The following is a 15842-nucleotide window of genomic DNA, read 5'->3' as shown; positions in this document are numbered from 1 at the left end:
TGTGAAACGTAGTTCATTGGAAATTATAATACTTATTGTTTATGTTAATGATATACTTTTATCAGGTAGTGATATAACTGGACTTGAAGAAACCAAAAAACACTTGCAACAATAATTTGTCACCAAAGATTTTGGTATGTTAAGATACTTTCTTGGTATTGAAGTTGTCCATGGTAAAGAAGGTGTAGTTTTTTTCTCAAAGAAAGTATGTAACTGATCTATTACAAAAAATTGGTTTACTTGGTGCAAAACAATTAGACATACCGATGGACCTTAATCTTGACTTATGGAAAGAGGATGACGACTTTGAAGACTCTGGGCAATACAGAAGATTTGTTGGAAAACTCATTTATTTAACAGTTACTAGACCAGATATTATGCATGTCGTTGGATTGATTAGTTAATTTATGGACAAGCCTAAGTGAGGTCATTGGGAGGCTGCTTACAGTATTTTAAGGTATATAAAGAAATCTCCAAGAAAAGGGTTATGGTTCAAAATAACAATCATGTAAAATTAGTTGGCTATTCTGATGCTAGGTATGCCGGTGACAAGAGTGATAGAAAATCTACATTTGATTATTGTACGTTTGTGGGTGGAGATCTAGTAACATGGAAGAGTAAAAAATAAACAGTTGTATCAAGATCTAGTACTGAAGTTGAATATTGTGACATGACTCAAACAACATGTGAGTTATTTTGGTTAAAAGCTCTCCTCAAAGATTTCAGAATCACCAATTCAGATCTTATTCCTATGCGTTGTGATAATCAAACTGCAATCCATATTGCAAGCAATCCTGTTTTTCACGAACGAACTAAGCACATTGAAGTTGATTGTCATTTTGTGAGAAATATATTACTGGTAAGAAGATTTTACTCCCTTTACACCTTCAAGAGTTCAAATTGCAAATATGTTCACTAAAGCCTTAAGAAAGAAGGTTTTCACATATTCAGTGACAAGCTTTGCATGATAGACATCTATGTTCCAGCTCAATATTGACAAATTCTTGTCAATATATTTTCATGTTTATTATATTTATTATATAGTTGACTTTCCTATATTCTTTAGAATTCTTTGTATGTATATAGGTCTCTAAAGTGTAACCTTGTGTTAGAAATACAAGAGATTATTTTTTCACTGTTCTGTTATTCTACAACTAACGTCAAAAGAGATTATAGTTTCCCTTCAACTTCTTCCAGGTCTCCACTTTTGGAACAACTCTCAGCCTCCTAGTTGTTGTTGTCTCGTTCTTTTTAAAGGTAAATAATATGGTGAATTCTTCTGTTAACATTACCCCAGCACAAACCGAAATCCATAAATGATTCAATCTAAGAACCTAAATTGTCACCATTTTGATGATTGATCCAGGATGTGGTAGAAAGTGATTATAGCCTTCATAACATTATGGGCATATTGTCAGTAGTTGGAGTTGTGGTGTGTTACTTTTCCTTTTTTCTGATACTGCTGTTGTTAAGAGGCAATTGTCTAACTGGTCCATTTTTCCAGGCACTGGTGATTACTCTCTCTGGAAATGGGGCCTATTCCTTGGGTTATAATGTCGGAGGTATCGATCCCTCGAGCTCGTTCGATTCTAGTACAAAATAAGCTTCATCTTAACAAAATGATTTGTCCACCATGATCTCACATTAAACCTTTGCATGCTCATTGCCCATTGCAGATCCTTCCAGTAAATATACAGGGTCTTGGAGGAAGCATGGCCACACTTTTCAACTGGCTCTCTGCGTGGCTGGTTACAATGACTGCCAACCTGCTTTTGGTCTGGAGCAGTGGAGGTAAGTCTGCCACCAAACGATACGAAAACAAACACGATACGAATATTATCAATAATGACACAAACACAAATACAATACAAATATTATTAAACTTCCATGGAGACTCTGGTAGGAGGTAAGCTACTAGTATTGAGTAAGAATTAACTGATGCTCCCTTCGCCTTCAATAGGAACCTTTATGATGTACATGCTTGTAAGTGCATTCATATCATATTTGTGTCTCTTTGGGTCCCCGAGACGAAAGACGAAACACTCGAAGAAATCCAACGGTCTTTTGGATAAGATTTTCTTATCCCTTCTCTTTCTGTTTTTACTATTGAAGAATCCAATTCCTGGCCTTGAAATGATCTCACTCAGAGTTCGTTAGTTGTAACTATTTTTTGGTTTATACTTTATAATCAACTTTCTTTGGCCTTGAAAACATTTCTGGCCGGCAGCATCTATTCTTCATGCCTTGTATTTCTACATCACTTGTTATTGCTAGACATTACATCGAGTTCGAATAACATGGGTTTGGCTAAATGGGTACCTCACTCTTCATTGCTTCGAAACAAATACATGTTTTGAGCAGCAGGAAAGCAAAGCATCACTAATCAATTATTGCCATCGTGGTCCTTTCCAAACCATAAAGGTATTATACATCAATGATATCTGTAACAAGGAAATACATTTGAGAATTATAGTACAAATGAGCAACAACTACAGACATGCAGGAACTGCAAAATAGGAAACACAATGGTATCCCAAATTTGACTACTAAAAAGTACACATCAATAAGCAGAAAAAAGGAATGTTTGCCTCCCGATGAAATACTCGAAATGTTACCGGCTAGGCGCTTAATTTCACAGGATACTTATCGATGCAATCTTCCCAGGGACCATTACCTGATGGCTTTACATTCCGAAGTGCTTGCCAGATTGCACTATTACATTTGAAGCCACTTTCGAATGCAATTTTCCAAATACGGTTGCGGTTCCAAATCCTCCCTTTAGCCTCGATGGACGCCAATTCATACCAAATGGAGCTCGAAGAAGTGTTTCCGAAATGATGGAAAGCCATTCTAGAAGCCTCCACGTGTATCAGTAGAAGCTGCAGGTTCTTCTCCAGCTCATTTATCACAGCCCTCCCACCAGCATGTATACAGAAATGATCAAATGCCAATTTGAAATCTGGAATATAAGGTTTGACACCGGCATTGAACAATTTCTTCACCAACAATGTCACAAGAACAAAAGCTGCTCGTTGATCGGTAACACGAGAGGACCCAAGGTCGTGATATTCGTCTTAAGCGCACATTCGGCGATTGCCATCAAATCTTTAGACAACGAAACACCGGTCTTCCCCGCATCCTGTTCCTGATACACACCTAAATGCCTTATCATCTGCTCCTTTATGAGTCCTCACCACATGAATGAGCTTATACTTAGCTCGCCTCCGATCGAAAGCAAAATCGCGGACCCCTCAACCCGAAACAAATAATTGGGTATCAACATGGACTTCTTATTCCCAAAATACCAATTTTGAGTAATATTCTCAATACTCACAACAACAGCATAAGTATTCCTATGCACCTGCAACATGTCCTTAGCAAGATCAACAGCAATAACACCAGCACTACACCCCATCCCACCTAGATTAAAACTCCTAATATTTCCCCTTAGCTTGTACTTGTTCACAATCATCGCCGACAACGACGGTGTCAGATTAAACAAACTACAATTCACGATAAGAATACCGATATCCTTAGGGTTAACATTCGTGTTCCGGAACAGAATATCTAAAGTCCCATACATAACCTCCTCGGCTTCTTCCTTTGCAACCGCCATAGACGGCGTCGGGGGAATATTATGCATTGCTTGAGGCACATAAGTCTCTTCTCCCAGCCTCGAGCGCTCCAAAATCTCGTGCTGGAACTCGAGGGACGATTCATCAAAATCACCAGTCAACCTCGTGTGCTCCAAGAAACTATTATATGGAGCTTTAAGATGGTCAGGAGGACGGTAACAAGAGTAATCGATGAGGTAGACGGGTCGGGGTCGGCTCATGATGAAGACGGTTAACCCGAAGACTAGAATAGCAGATGATGATAATGACTAGATTGTATTGAAGGTGAAGCCATAAGTGGCGTAAATCATAGAGATTCATTTGAGAAACTTGGATCGATATCGCAGCAATCAGAGGGATAAAACAGAGGGTCAAAAGATTGGAAATCAGGTAGTGATAGCCCAGTTTTACGTACTTGAGATTAACGCTTTGAAGGAAATTCGGGAGTATTCGGGATCGTTGGATCTGAACACTGATTGAGTCCGTTCCCGAGCCACCATTGGCGATGGCTACACTTTTTTGGTTCATGGTGATGCCATCCGTATTCGTTAACGGAAATGAACCGGGATATGGTAGTATCGTGAGAGTGGTAGTAGGTGTGTTTTTGGGACTGAATGACGACATGCCCCAAAGGATTAAACTTAAAATAACAAAAAAATGTTAAAAATGTTCTGGAAAGTTTCAAACTTTTTACTTTCTCGAGAAAAAAAAAATAGAGGTGGGAAATGGGAATCCAATCTAAAGGCTAAAGAGTGATTCTTGAAGGAGAAAATATTCAGATTTCGTCATTGTTAAGACTCGTGTGGTTGCTATTGTTGAACTTTTTGTTTCTTCTGTTGAAAAAAAATGATTTTTTTAGAAGTTATTGTTAACATCAATGCGAATTTTCGTGGCTTTGAATGATTTTTTTTGTTAAGTCGAATATTTTTTATTTTTATTTAACTTTAATTATTTTAAAATTTCATGTACTCAAAATTATAAAATTCAATTTCAATCTAAATTAAAAATAAAAATAAAATTCTATTTGATTCATAAAATTTGAACTCTAAATATTATTAAACTTAACTCGATTGAAACTCAAATTTAAATTTAAAAGTGGATCCACCCTTAGCTCAAATAAACACGTGTCTATCCTGAAATATAATTTTCTTTGATTTGTTACCCAATTTAATTATTGTGCACACTCTAAAATTTTATGTTACTAATGCATACATACCCTACCTAAAATATTTTTCGATCGATCGTTGATATAACTAAAATTTGAGTCTTAAATACATGAACACAAACTTATTATTAAAAAAAACAGATAAATGTTAATATTATTAATAATTTAATTTTAAAAATTTAATATATTATTTCATTTAGAGTTGCTTAAGAGCTTTTCAAATCGAATATTAAATAATTCATTTTGATTAGTTAAAAAATCAAGTTGGGACCATTTAATTCGAGTGTTGACCAAATTTTAATAAAATAAAATTTTAATAACTATCGTCTCATTTACAACCCTACCTAAAACTAACTTTTGATGATGATTTTGGCTTCGGACGACTTTGGTTGGCACTATGAACCAAACAAATATTTAGTATAAAAGGAAAGTGTGATCACTTAAAAAAATGATCCAATTTGAAGACAATACATGTGAATTACGTTGCAACAATGGAATCAAATTGTGCGTAGCCTAGAGAGCTTCCTTTATGAGTTTACCCGTCAGAGCTTTCGGCAATCCCACCACACTGTCTGTCGTCCCTACCTGCAAAGCAAAGATACCGATACCACAGCTTATCTACCTCTTATGTACAGGGGGGAAAAATGCTTTTAGCATAGTGGAAATCCGCGTTAGCGGCATATCCGAATACAATGCCCCCAACAAACCCTTCAAATGCATGAAAATCTAGGACGACACATGCCCTTGTACCTAAGCCGAGTGACATGTTTTGAAAAATGTTTAGGTAATCATGTGTTGAATTTGCCTAGAAGATATGGAGAAAGAACCATATTTACAAATTCTTGCCGCAAATTTTACGATTCCGAACATCTTAGGCCAACGCAAACTTTAGATTCACATAAATAATAAAACTAGCTACTTGTTTAATAAATGGCCTCATCAAAGGATTTTCAATCAACAGTCCTCCAGCAACATGTAGTACATTCCCTTCCTCAATCTGATCAAGTAAAGAAACAATGAAATTGCCCCAGCCGTTGGCAAAAGGAGGGGAAATTTTTCAAAAGAAAAAAAAGAAAAAACTTACCAATTTCTCAATGATTTCATTTGATATTTTTTTATATTTGATGGAAATATATCTGCACGAGATTAAAAATGAAGAATTATAACAATAAAACAAAGTGTTAAGCCACATTATCAACATGCTTTTATCACTGTTTAAGTACTGTCACGCTCAAGTGCCGACAGTTTAATTATCATACTTCCAATTTGACTAAGAAAACTGAACTATATAGTCCCCCCCCCCCTCAAGGAATGAAAGGAAATTGGAATGAGTGGGGTCCAAACCAAAACATTTTCATCTATTGTTCTATTTGCAATGTAAGATTTAGACTTGAAAACAGTGTTGCAGTATGTTCTAGGGTTCTTAAAAAACACCAAACACAGCTCTGACAAATTTCAGTGAATTTCCTGCAACATTATGGTTGCCTATAGAACGGACTCATCGAGATCTTTCTAATAGTATATGTGGCAGTTAATTTGGTTGAGTAATTTGGGAGAATAATTTTTAAAATTCATTGACTTTTGGTTTTGGCAGCTTACGTCAGAAAATAATCTGAGTCATCGGAAGTCGTCATTTTTGTCAGTCCTTGGATGGTTTTTATAGTATGTCTTCACTAGGTCCTTGACACAGCCAGGAAAGAACATAAACACTTAATTAAACTGCATGCCACCAAATCATAAGTTTATGTTGCTGCGATACTCCCCATTCATTAAAATCGTAAAAGCCTGTTAATTCTTCAAGCAAGTGGTAAGATTTATTGTTTAGTAAATTCAAATCAAGAATGAAAGCAATTAATACCTCCAATCTATCCCAGTCGCCTTTTCTGAATCCAGTTTTAAGGTTTGTAACTAGAACAGATCCCACGGTTGCAGCATGCCCACCCGAATAGCCTGTAGAATGGTAAATCATTAAAGTTCTAAAAGAGTAAAACAGTAGGAACTGGATCGATAATATTAAGACGAACCTTTAAGAATTCACGTGCTTCATCTGCATTGGCTGGTTTTTCCCTAATAACACCTTCATAGACCACCGCCTCCAGACCATTTAACAAGAACAGTGAGGTATAGAAGTAGAAGTGTTATGTTTCCTAAAACAAGAAAATGTTAAATGTGCCAACGCTTACATGCGTGAATTATCACCAATTGGCATATATGATTTCGGCAAACAAAAAAAATCAGTGGAAGCAGTCATGCGTATCTTACGGCTATCTGGTTCCCAAACAGAGAAAGAACTTCTACCTGGAGGAGATGGTAAATCCGAATAATTGTAACACTATAGGCCCTTAAAAAGTATTGAAAAAATTACCGTCAAAAGACTTCACACTAACCATAAAACAGAACAAATCCATTGCAGTGTCTACTTACAGAAGCATTAAATTAAAAGAACCTCGTTGAAGGTTGAAGGTTGAAGATGGAAACTGATTCACCAATATATGGTTTAAGTATTAACTTTCTTCCAAGCAGCCAGAGCCAAATAACATTTACAAGAGAAGGTTGGCACATGCAACAAAGGCAGTATGGCATGATTAAACATTTCCAGAACTCTAAAGCATATCCAAGGAATATATTTTTACTTGATCAGAAGTAATCAGTAATGTTGGCTCAGCTTCCTTTACATAATCACCAATGGGTAGCCTCCGTAAGATAGCATCTGCCTGAAAATTTTCAATCCAGCTATGCCTAAGCAACAGAACATATGAACACAGTACCATGCAGAAGGCAACAGAAGTCATTGAAACAATGAATAAGAAAGACTGTGCAGATAAATGATCCGAAGAGGGAATATACAAAGGCTAAAGTCTGAAAGCATATGTTGTGGGAAACGTGATCGGTTTAGGTCTCTTGATTAGGCATACTTCATTTTTATTCTATTGTAATCTACCACGGATCAAAACCCGGATTTTACTGAAATGAATGTGATTCAAACTAAGCAGCCTATTAAACTTAAATTGCAATATTGGCACTTATACCACTGATAATGAAACAGATTTAACAGATCGGTGAGAGCTCGTAGTTTTGATAATCAATAAAAGAAACTTGAAAAATTCCCTCCAATTTTACAATATTAACATTAAGAAAGCACTGTAAAGTGAAAAAAAAAAAATCATTCCAAATAGGCAGTGCAAAATTAATTAAGAAGAGAACCTTCGCTTCAGCCAGAGCCATGACCAACTCCTCCGGCTTCTCCTTTCTGATAGCCTTCTAGTCAATATCTGCACTCTGTCGAGAAAACCAACAAAACTGAAACTTATTTTCCTTAAAATATAAACATTTAAATTAAAATTTCCTAGTAATAGTGAAATTTACCATGAGTGTGAATTCATATCCCATTTCAGCTAATATTTTATGACGGGTTATGGAAGACGACCCCAATATTATCTGCATTATAAACAGCTATCAATCAATCGAACTGTTCTTTTTCTTCTGGAATTATTGGTATAAATTATTTTTAAGAGAAGCAACTAAAAACAATATTTTCAAGTAAGGAGGATTTTGAGCGTACCTTGAACTGAGAAGTTTTGTCTTCCATTATGACTTCGAGTTCGTTCTTTTGCAAAAGTGGAGATTATGTAGGGAGAAACAGCAAAGAAGGAAGAAAAGCGAAGGAAATGATGACCCTGGTTCCAAGCCCTAATTGTCTGTTATGGACCAATAAAGCCTACTCCTGTTATAGACATTCCTTTCCTAAAAATTCAAATTTTATTTAAATTTTGTTAGGCGAGTTAAATTTTTTTTTATATAGAAAATAGCTATTTTTATTAAAAATATAAAATATTTAGAATTATAATAAAGATTTACGAGTATAACGTAAACATAAATAAAATTATAATTAAGATATTTTTCTATAATCATTAGCATAAAAATTATTCAGCTAGATCACACAAGGACCAACTAAAGAAAAGGTTAAAAAATCTAACCAAAAAGCTCAAACAAAATAAAAATAGAAACAAATTTGACTACATCGACAAACGAACCACAAAAGGAGATGAAGCTACTAAAGACCACCGACAAATCGTAAATCAGAGTCAAGTGACGTGAAAAATTTATCCACAAACGTAAAACGCTGTCCAAATCAATACGAGGGTTCAAAGAAGGGAATATCATCATAATAACAAATAAGTGATATCTTGATCAGTCGTGATGATGTTAAATCCAATCCTGAGAAGAAGAAAAAATAAACGAAAATAATAGCAAATAATCGTAAGCTACCAAAAAGTAGATAAAAACGTGCCACAAAGATAGAGATAAACGTGTCATAAAGACAGATAACATGTTACAAATACATAATTATTCTTATTAAAAAATAAAAAAAAAACAAAGAAAAAAGATAATCAACGGACGACAACCAGCATCAAAACCGGTGCATCCGTCGGTTAAACAAAATTAAAGAAGAAAAAGTTGAATTGATAAATAAAATTAACACAAATTGTAAAGAAGAAAAAAGGGAAGAGGGAGGAGGAGAAGAAAGCGATTAGTTTCTTTTAATATTATGGTATTATTTTATTTAAATTTAAATAATTTTCTATAATCATATACTATATATGTATATAATTCTTTATATTTTTTATATGTTATATACATATATCTATAAAGTTTAGGGACTTAACTCGAACTTTGAAATGATTCATTAATTATTAAAAAATTTGAGTTATTCGAGTTTTATTTATAACTCGAATTAAATTTAAAATTTTTTAGTCAAGTTGAGTTTATAAAATTATTATTCAAATTAAATCAAGTCAATGAATAGGGTCAAACTTTTTAACATCAAATTGAATCATAAAATTCAATTATAAAATTCAATTTTTTCAAGTAAACCGAGTTTTGTTCGGTCCAACTCCCAGTTGTATGCTGTTGTGCGTCTGTGTTTATGTAGGAACATATGTTCAAATGTGTGAAAATATTATGCATGTTGTTCGGTTATGTATTGAGCTTTCAAGTTATTACCGTGCCGCGAAATAGAGGTATGTGTTTTGATTTCGATATAGAAATTGATACGATATGCTCCGTATCACTTCGTTATGTGAATAAGTGAAAATATATGTATGTTATGTTTTAAAATGGTGTCCTTGGTTATTAATATAGTTTCGGATATAAGGGACTTGTTATAGGATTTTTAGTGTTTGTGTAACGAGATTAGCCTCGACCAGGAAGAAAGATGTGCTTAGTATTATGTTACTTGAATCCACATATTTGTAGATACTAAGTAACCATTAGGTTAAATTATGCATAAGTTAGTAATAAATTGTCCAAACATGCTCCGATCTCTTGGTGATAAGAGGCATTATGATCATTGGCAATAAACATGACTAAAATATGCTTAATTATACAATAATATGGACTGATCTTTAACAAAGAAACTGCCCAGAATTTACTACTATGCGACAGTATATGCTTATACAATTTAAAGGTTCATTATACAGCTTGATGATCATGTTGCTTGTGTTCAATTGGATTTTATATTCAATGAGCAACACTGCAAACAATCATTCATGCATCTATATCATAATCATTATGTTTGCGGTTACGATCTCTATATGCTAAGTTGGGATGGTGCTTTCAGGGATATTGTTTGATTAGGTGAACCAGAAGCCTGCATCAAATATAAGCGACAGCACGGCGTTCCATTGTCCGGGTTCATTTCTACCGACCTTGGCAAGTTTCGGAGATTATTGAACAAATTCAACGGATCGTGCATGAGGCCGAAATGCGCGTCCGGGTCACCTATTTGTGAAAGCTTAACATGAGAAAATCCTAGAGATGGCAGGAGATGATCAGGCCAATCACTGTAGAAATGGAAAGTAGCACTTGAGAGCGTTGTTGATGCTTTGTTCATGAAATCTGCTAAGAGAACTGTGTGTGAGGGTACACTTTTCACCTACGATCTTCAGCACTTGCATGGCTTGAGAATTCGAGAGGTAGTAGATGATGCCTTCTAGAATCCATACTGTATTCTTTTCCGGTACAAACCCGGAGGTCTGTAGCTTTTCGACCCAGTCATTCTCTCTAATATCAGCAGCTACTCTTGTTAAGGACTTTTCCATCAACCAAAGATGTTCGGTGGACTCCAGAGTCTCCTCAAGAAGAGCAGCTTTCACTTGCAGGACTTCAGGGAAATCTACTTCAAATACATCACTTTCTTTCAAGCAGCTTAACCGGTACGCCCTTAAGTCCATTCCTGCAAAATGATGATCATGCATTTTTATTTTGAAATATGACCGCTGTTCTTCGGAATCGGTGAAGAATTTATCTGCTCTGGATGCAAGCCTATACTGAGGTACATATTTCCAGATTTTCATATCTATAAAATTAAACTGATGATGGTCTAGCATTTGTTAAATTTTTAATCAGTATTCCTGATTGTTGAGCAATCTAGTAAAGTAAATATCAATGTGAAAGCAGGATATAAAGGGATCAGTGCCTTCTAAAAGCAAGGCTATGCATATCTTCATTGCTTCTACTTTCAAGCAGCTTAACCGGTACGCCCTTGAGTCCATTCCTGCAAAATGATGATCATGCATTTTTATTTTGAAATATGACCGCTGTTCTTCGGAATCGGTGAAGAATTTATCTGCTCTCGATGCAAGCCTACACTGAGGTACATATTTCCAGATTTTCATATCTATAAAATTAAACTGATGATAGTCTAGCATTTGTTAAATTTTTAATCACTATCCCTGATTGTTGAGCAATCTAGTTCAGTAACTATCAATGTGAAAGCAGGATATAAAGGGATCAGTGCCTTCTAAAAGCAAGGCTATGCATATCTTCATTGCTTCTAACATTAATGCTGTAAGTAATACAGTCCGAGTGATTGCTAACCTGCACCAAGGAGAACAACTTGAGCTGCACCACCCAAGGAATCAACAACAGCTTCAATCTTCGAATCGAACCAAAGGGTTCGAACAGCCAGGATCACTCCCGAAATCTCTCGAGCATTGTTGTGGCGATCTTTCTTAATCTTCTCATGAAGGTTAATTAGATATGTTTCTCCTGCAAGCACATGTGCAAGAGGGTCATGAATGACATGTTTCCACAGGGCTCTTGCGGCCGCCGTTTGGCATGCCGACTTTCTGAGGAAATCCCACTCATTCACAATCTTAGCATAGAGTTCTCGAACCGTTTTCGTAAACAACAAATTTGGAAGGGTTAGCTCGAGTTCATGGTCTTCAGGGGAGGCATTTCCTTGTTTGGAACGGTCCATACCACTGAATTTTAAGAGTGGAGGAGATAATGTAGGCAATATATGATACAAATCAAGAAGTGTTGAGAAGGGGATAAGAAAAGAGAGCCACACATAAAAACTAACGTTTACGAGAACTGTTCAAATCATAGTCATATACGGGGCTGCCTTGATTATGAAAAGGAAGGGAAGGGAAGGGAAGTAGTCCACGACCACTAGTGTGAGCCATTTCTTTTACCTTGTTTTTTTTTTTTTTTGTGTATCCTTATTGGTACGAAAAGCCAGCAATGAATGGCTCCCACAGTCCCATATCAGGCTGATATTAGATATGAGGTGGTGGCTCCGAAGCCAAGTGCCCAAGTCCCCTAATTAAATTAAAATAAAGATAGATGTCTGCCCAAATAAAGATGTTCATTTTCAGATCAGGTATTTGCTTGTCTTCACACCAAAACACCGCTGTTGCTTTGTTGCTTGTCTTCACGGCTTCACCGGATAATCATATTGAACCGTCTAACTAAACCATCATTCAACCGGAAAAAAGGTAAATTATACGTTCAGTACCTAAACTATCAGTTTTGATCAAACTTAATACCTAAACTTTCAAAATTTTCAAGATCATACCTAAAGTTTAGTTTTTGTTTCATTTTAGTACTCCCGTTCAAAATTTAACATTATATTTTGAAAAAAAATGAAAGTTTAAATACTAAAACATATTAAAATTGATAGTTTAGGTACTAAACGCGTTAAGTTTTTAATTTTGGGGTACTAAATGAAATAAAAATTAAATGTCATGTATGATTTTGAAAAAATTGAAAATTAAATATTAAAATGAATCAAAATTGATAATTTAAATACTAAATACGTAATTTACTAAAAGAACATGGGCCCAAAAAAAGAAAATCTTAGGTTACCTCTTTAAGCTGAAACCTTAAAGACCAATAACTTTTGTGTTGGTCTAACATTAAAAAATTTCATTACAAACCCATTAAAATTTGGGTAAAGTGCACAAATGAGCTTATGACTATAAGACGATGTTTTGTTGAGTTCTTCGACTATTAAAAATTATTAAGTGATCTCACGACTATAGGACGTTGTTTTGTTGTCCCTAACTATTAAAAGTTACAAAATGATCACTTGACTATTCATATGTTTTAAACTTGTCCTTTTTCGTTAAAAAAATTGACAGTAATATGAGTTGGACGTTAATCTGCTAACTGAGATATGATAAAATCATATTTTAATGATGTCTACTAGCATCATCATTGCTTTCAAGTATTGGCTTGATGACATAATGTAAATGGAGAGTCGATCCACAAAATACAACTCAAACGGTTCTTAAATCAAATTTTATCACATCCCAATCAACAAGTTAACGCCTAGCTTAGGCGACAGTCAATTTTTAACAGAAAATGATGATTTTGGAACATAAGAGTATTCGAGTGACCATTTTATAACTTTTAATTGTCGAGAAACTCAATAAATATCACCCTAGTCAGAGGATCATTTTGTAACTTTTAATAGTTGAGGGCTCAACAAAGTAGTACTCTAGAATTGGTGGATTATTTATGAACTTTACCCCTAAAATTAAAAGAACCATTACAAACCCATTATTTTTTTTGAAGGAATTACAAACCCGTTAAAATTTGAAGAAAGAGGTCAACTCGTAAGTGTTTCAGCTTAATGGACTGCTAGTTGGCATTAACAGAGATCTTTTGACGGCCATAAGTGTTTCAGTTTGTAAGAGTGATCAAACGTTTTCCATATAACCCATCTTACCACTGATCATTCATCTCGGTTTCAATGCTATCGGCAATCGAATCGCTCGACTGCAAATTGTAGCCCATCCCTCTCTTCCCCATCGCTAATCCGGACCGTACTGAATTAAACCAAACCATCACGATCTCCACAACGCCATGCCTCGATTTCAACAAATGTCATGTCGCAGTAGTTCCCCTCGTGCCACTACATGGAGTCATAGACAAAAGAGAGTGACAATGCAGGTCTGCACGGAATCTATCACCGGATGGCGACGAACTGACGGAGAGATTCCAGGCGGCTGAACCTTTTCCCAAATATCTCTAGCGTAACAAAACCTTGGGTTTTACTTTTATCTAATAGGACGATGAGAAAGACGGTACTTAAAAGAAAAAAGTAGGGATTATTTTATTTAATTCGTTTTTATGTATTTTATTTTTAAAACTTTTATATTTTATACATTCTTGGATAAATTACATGATTGATCACTTTCGTTTAAGTTTTATACACTTTTCTTCAATGAATTCAGAAAATATAATATTTAGTCATTTTTATTTTTATTTAATTAAGATATGTTCATCGATAGTTACCGCAAGACCTTTATATATAATTTAACTCAAAAGTTTTCAATTTTTTTTTCAATTTTTATATATGTACTTTTTAAATTTTAAAAAAAAACTTAGAAATTAACTTTCTTTGACATGAAGCAATCGAATATTTCAAATGATAAACAAAAAATTAGAAAGCATTTAGAATAAATTAGATATAAAAATATTTTTCAAGGACCTATTCGATGTTTTAGTGGCTAATTTGTTATTTTTTAAATTTTAATATGAAAAAAATTATTCAAACATTAGTAACCATTTATGTAGTTTGTCCTTTTTAATACTATAAATTCATCGTGTCACATCAACAACTTATTAAAGGTACAATAATAGTTAAATCTTAGTAACCAAATCTTAAATAAATAAAAACGAAAATGATTAAATATCATTTTTTAATTTAGTGGGGAAATGTTTACAAAACTTAAACGACAATTATCAATCTTGTAGTTTATACTTCTATATTTTATATATATTTTTTGTAAATTGCATGATTGATCACTTTTGTTTAAGTTTTATAAACTTTTTCTCACTGAATTTAAGAAACACAATATTTTGTCACTTTTGTTTAAGTTTTATAAGCAGTCAAACTATGTCTCGAAAAATGTTTTAGTGCCTAAAGAATTTTTCACTAAAACTAGGTGCCTAATTATTCAAACGGTACACTTTTAGTTCCTGAAAATTAACTGTCTTTAAAAATCCCTGTTAAATGACACATGTCATGTTCTGGTAATTTTGAGAATTTATTTAAAAAATTAAAAAAAATTGGTAAAAAGAAAACCAACATCCCTCCCCAGTGCAGCAGCCCCCTCCCCCCTTCCCCCTTTCATCTTCCCCTTTTCTCCTTCAAGAAGTCGTCGGTCGACCAACAGTGATCATCTTTACCACCGTCATCAACACCAGCGTCAACCCCCGATCTAACTCTTATTGGCCTTTCATCGTAATATGCTATCGTTTGTCGTGGAGAAGAGTTCAAAGTTTTGTCGGATTTTAAGCCATTGTCGTCGTTCTTCGTCGATTCCAACCGATTCTGACGTCCATCACATTGCGCCATCATTCGAACCACCGTGCTATTCCAATCAAAACCCAACCATTATGTGACGATGATGATGGTCAGAGATGGCCGAAAACCCTTTGGGTTAAGAAATTGAAATTGAGAATTAAGGATTTGGATATTGGCCATTTTAGATTTTGAGATTTTGGGTGATGATAAGGATGACGATTAATCAATGGGCAGGTGGCGACGGTCGAGTGACCGTTCGACGATGACGATGGTGGCCGGAGATGACCTGCAATGGTTGGTAATGAGGTTGAAATGAGAGATTTTAGTTTTTTAGGATTTTTTTATAATTTCAGTAAAAAGTTGGGTTTTTTATAAATAAATTAAAATATTTTTTTCTTTTTTAATTAAAATATTTTTTTATTATTAAAAAGTTAAAAAATAAACGATAGACACCTAAAAGTAT

General features: G+C 34.6%; 1 protein-coding gene and 2 pseudogenes across 1 annotated transcript; all 3 read right to left on the bottom strand.

Moving 5' to 3' along the window:
* Window positions 1-2491: 2491 nt before the first annotated feature.
* Window positions 2492-4425, bottom strand: LOC120155998 (annotated as a pseudogene).
* An 881-nt stretch (window positions 4426-5306) lies between these two features.
* Window positions 5307-8461, bottom strand: LOC120155999 (annotated as a pseudogene).
* A 1737-nt stretch (window positions 8462-10198) lies between these two features.
* LOC120156009 (putative S-adenosyl-L-methionine-dependent methyltransferase MAB_0213c) lies at window positions 10199-12151 on the bottom strand. The gene is given in 3 exon segments (XM_039167437.1): window positions 10199-10694; window positions 10696-11014; window positions 11659-12151. Coding segments are annotated over 3 exon segments (1026 nt in total). The 5' UTR covers window positions 12041-12151; the 3' UTR covers window positions 10199-10369.
* Window positions 12152-15842: the final 3691 nt, after the last annotated feature.

Source organism: Hibiscus syriacus, unplaced genomic scaffold (assembly GCF_006381635.1).
Source record: "Hibiscus syriacus cultivar Baekdansim isolate YM2019G1 unplaced genomic scaffold, ASM638163v2 tig00111210_pilon, whole genome shotgun sequence".
Lineage (NCBI taxonomy): Eukaryota > Viridiplantae > Streptophyta > Magnoliopsida > Malvales > Malvaceae > Hibiscus > Hibiscus syriacus.
The sequence above is the reverse complement of the archived record's forward strand: the minus strand, read 5'-3'. Positions and strand labels throughout refer to the sequence as shown.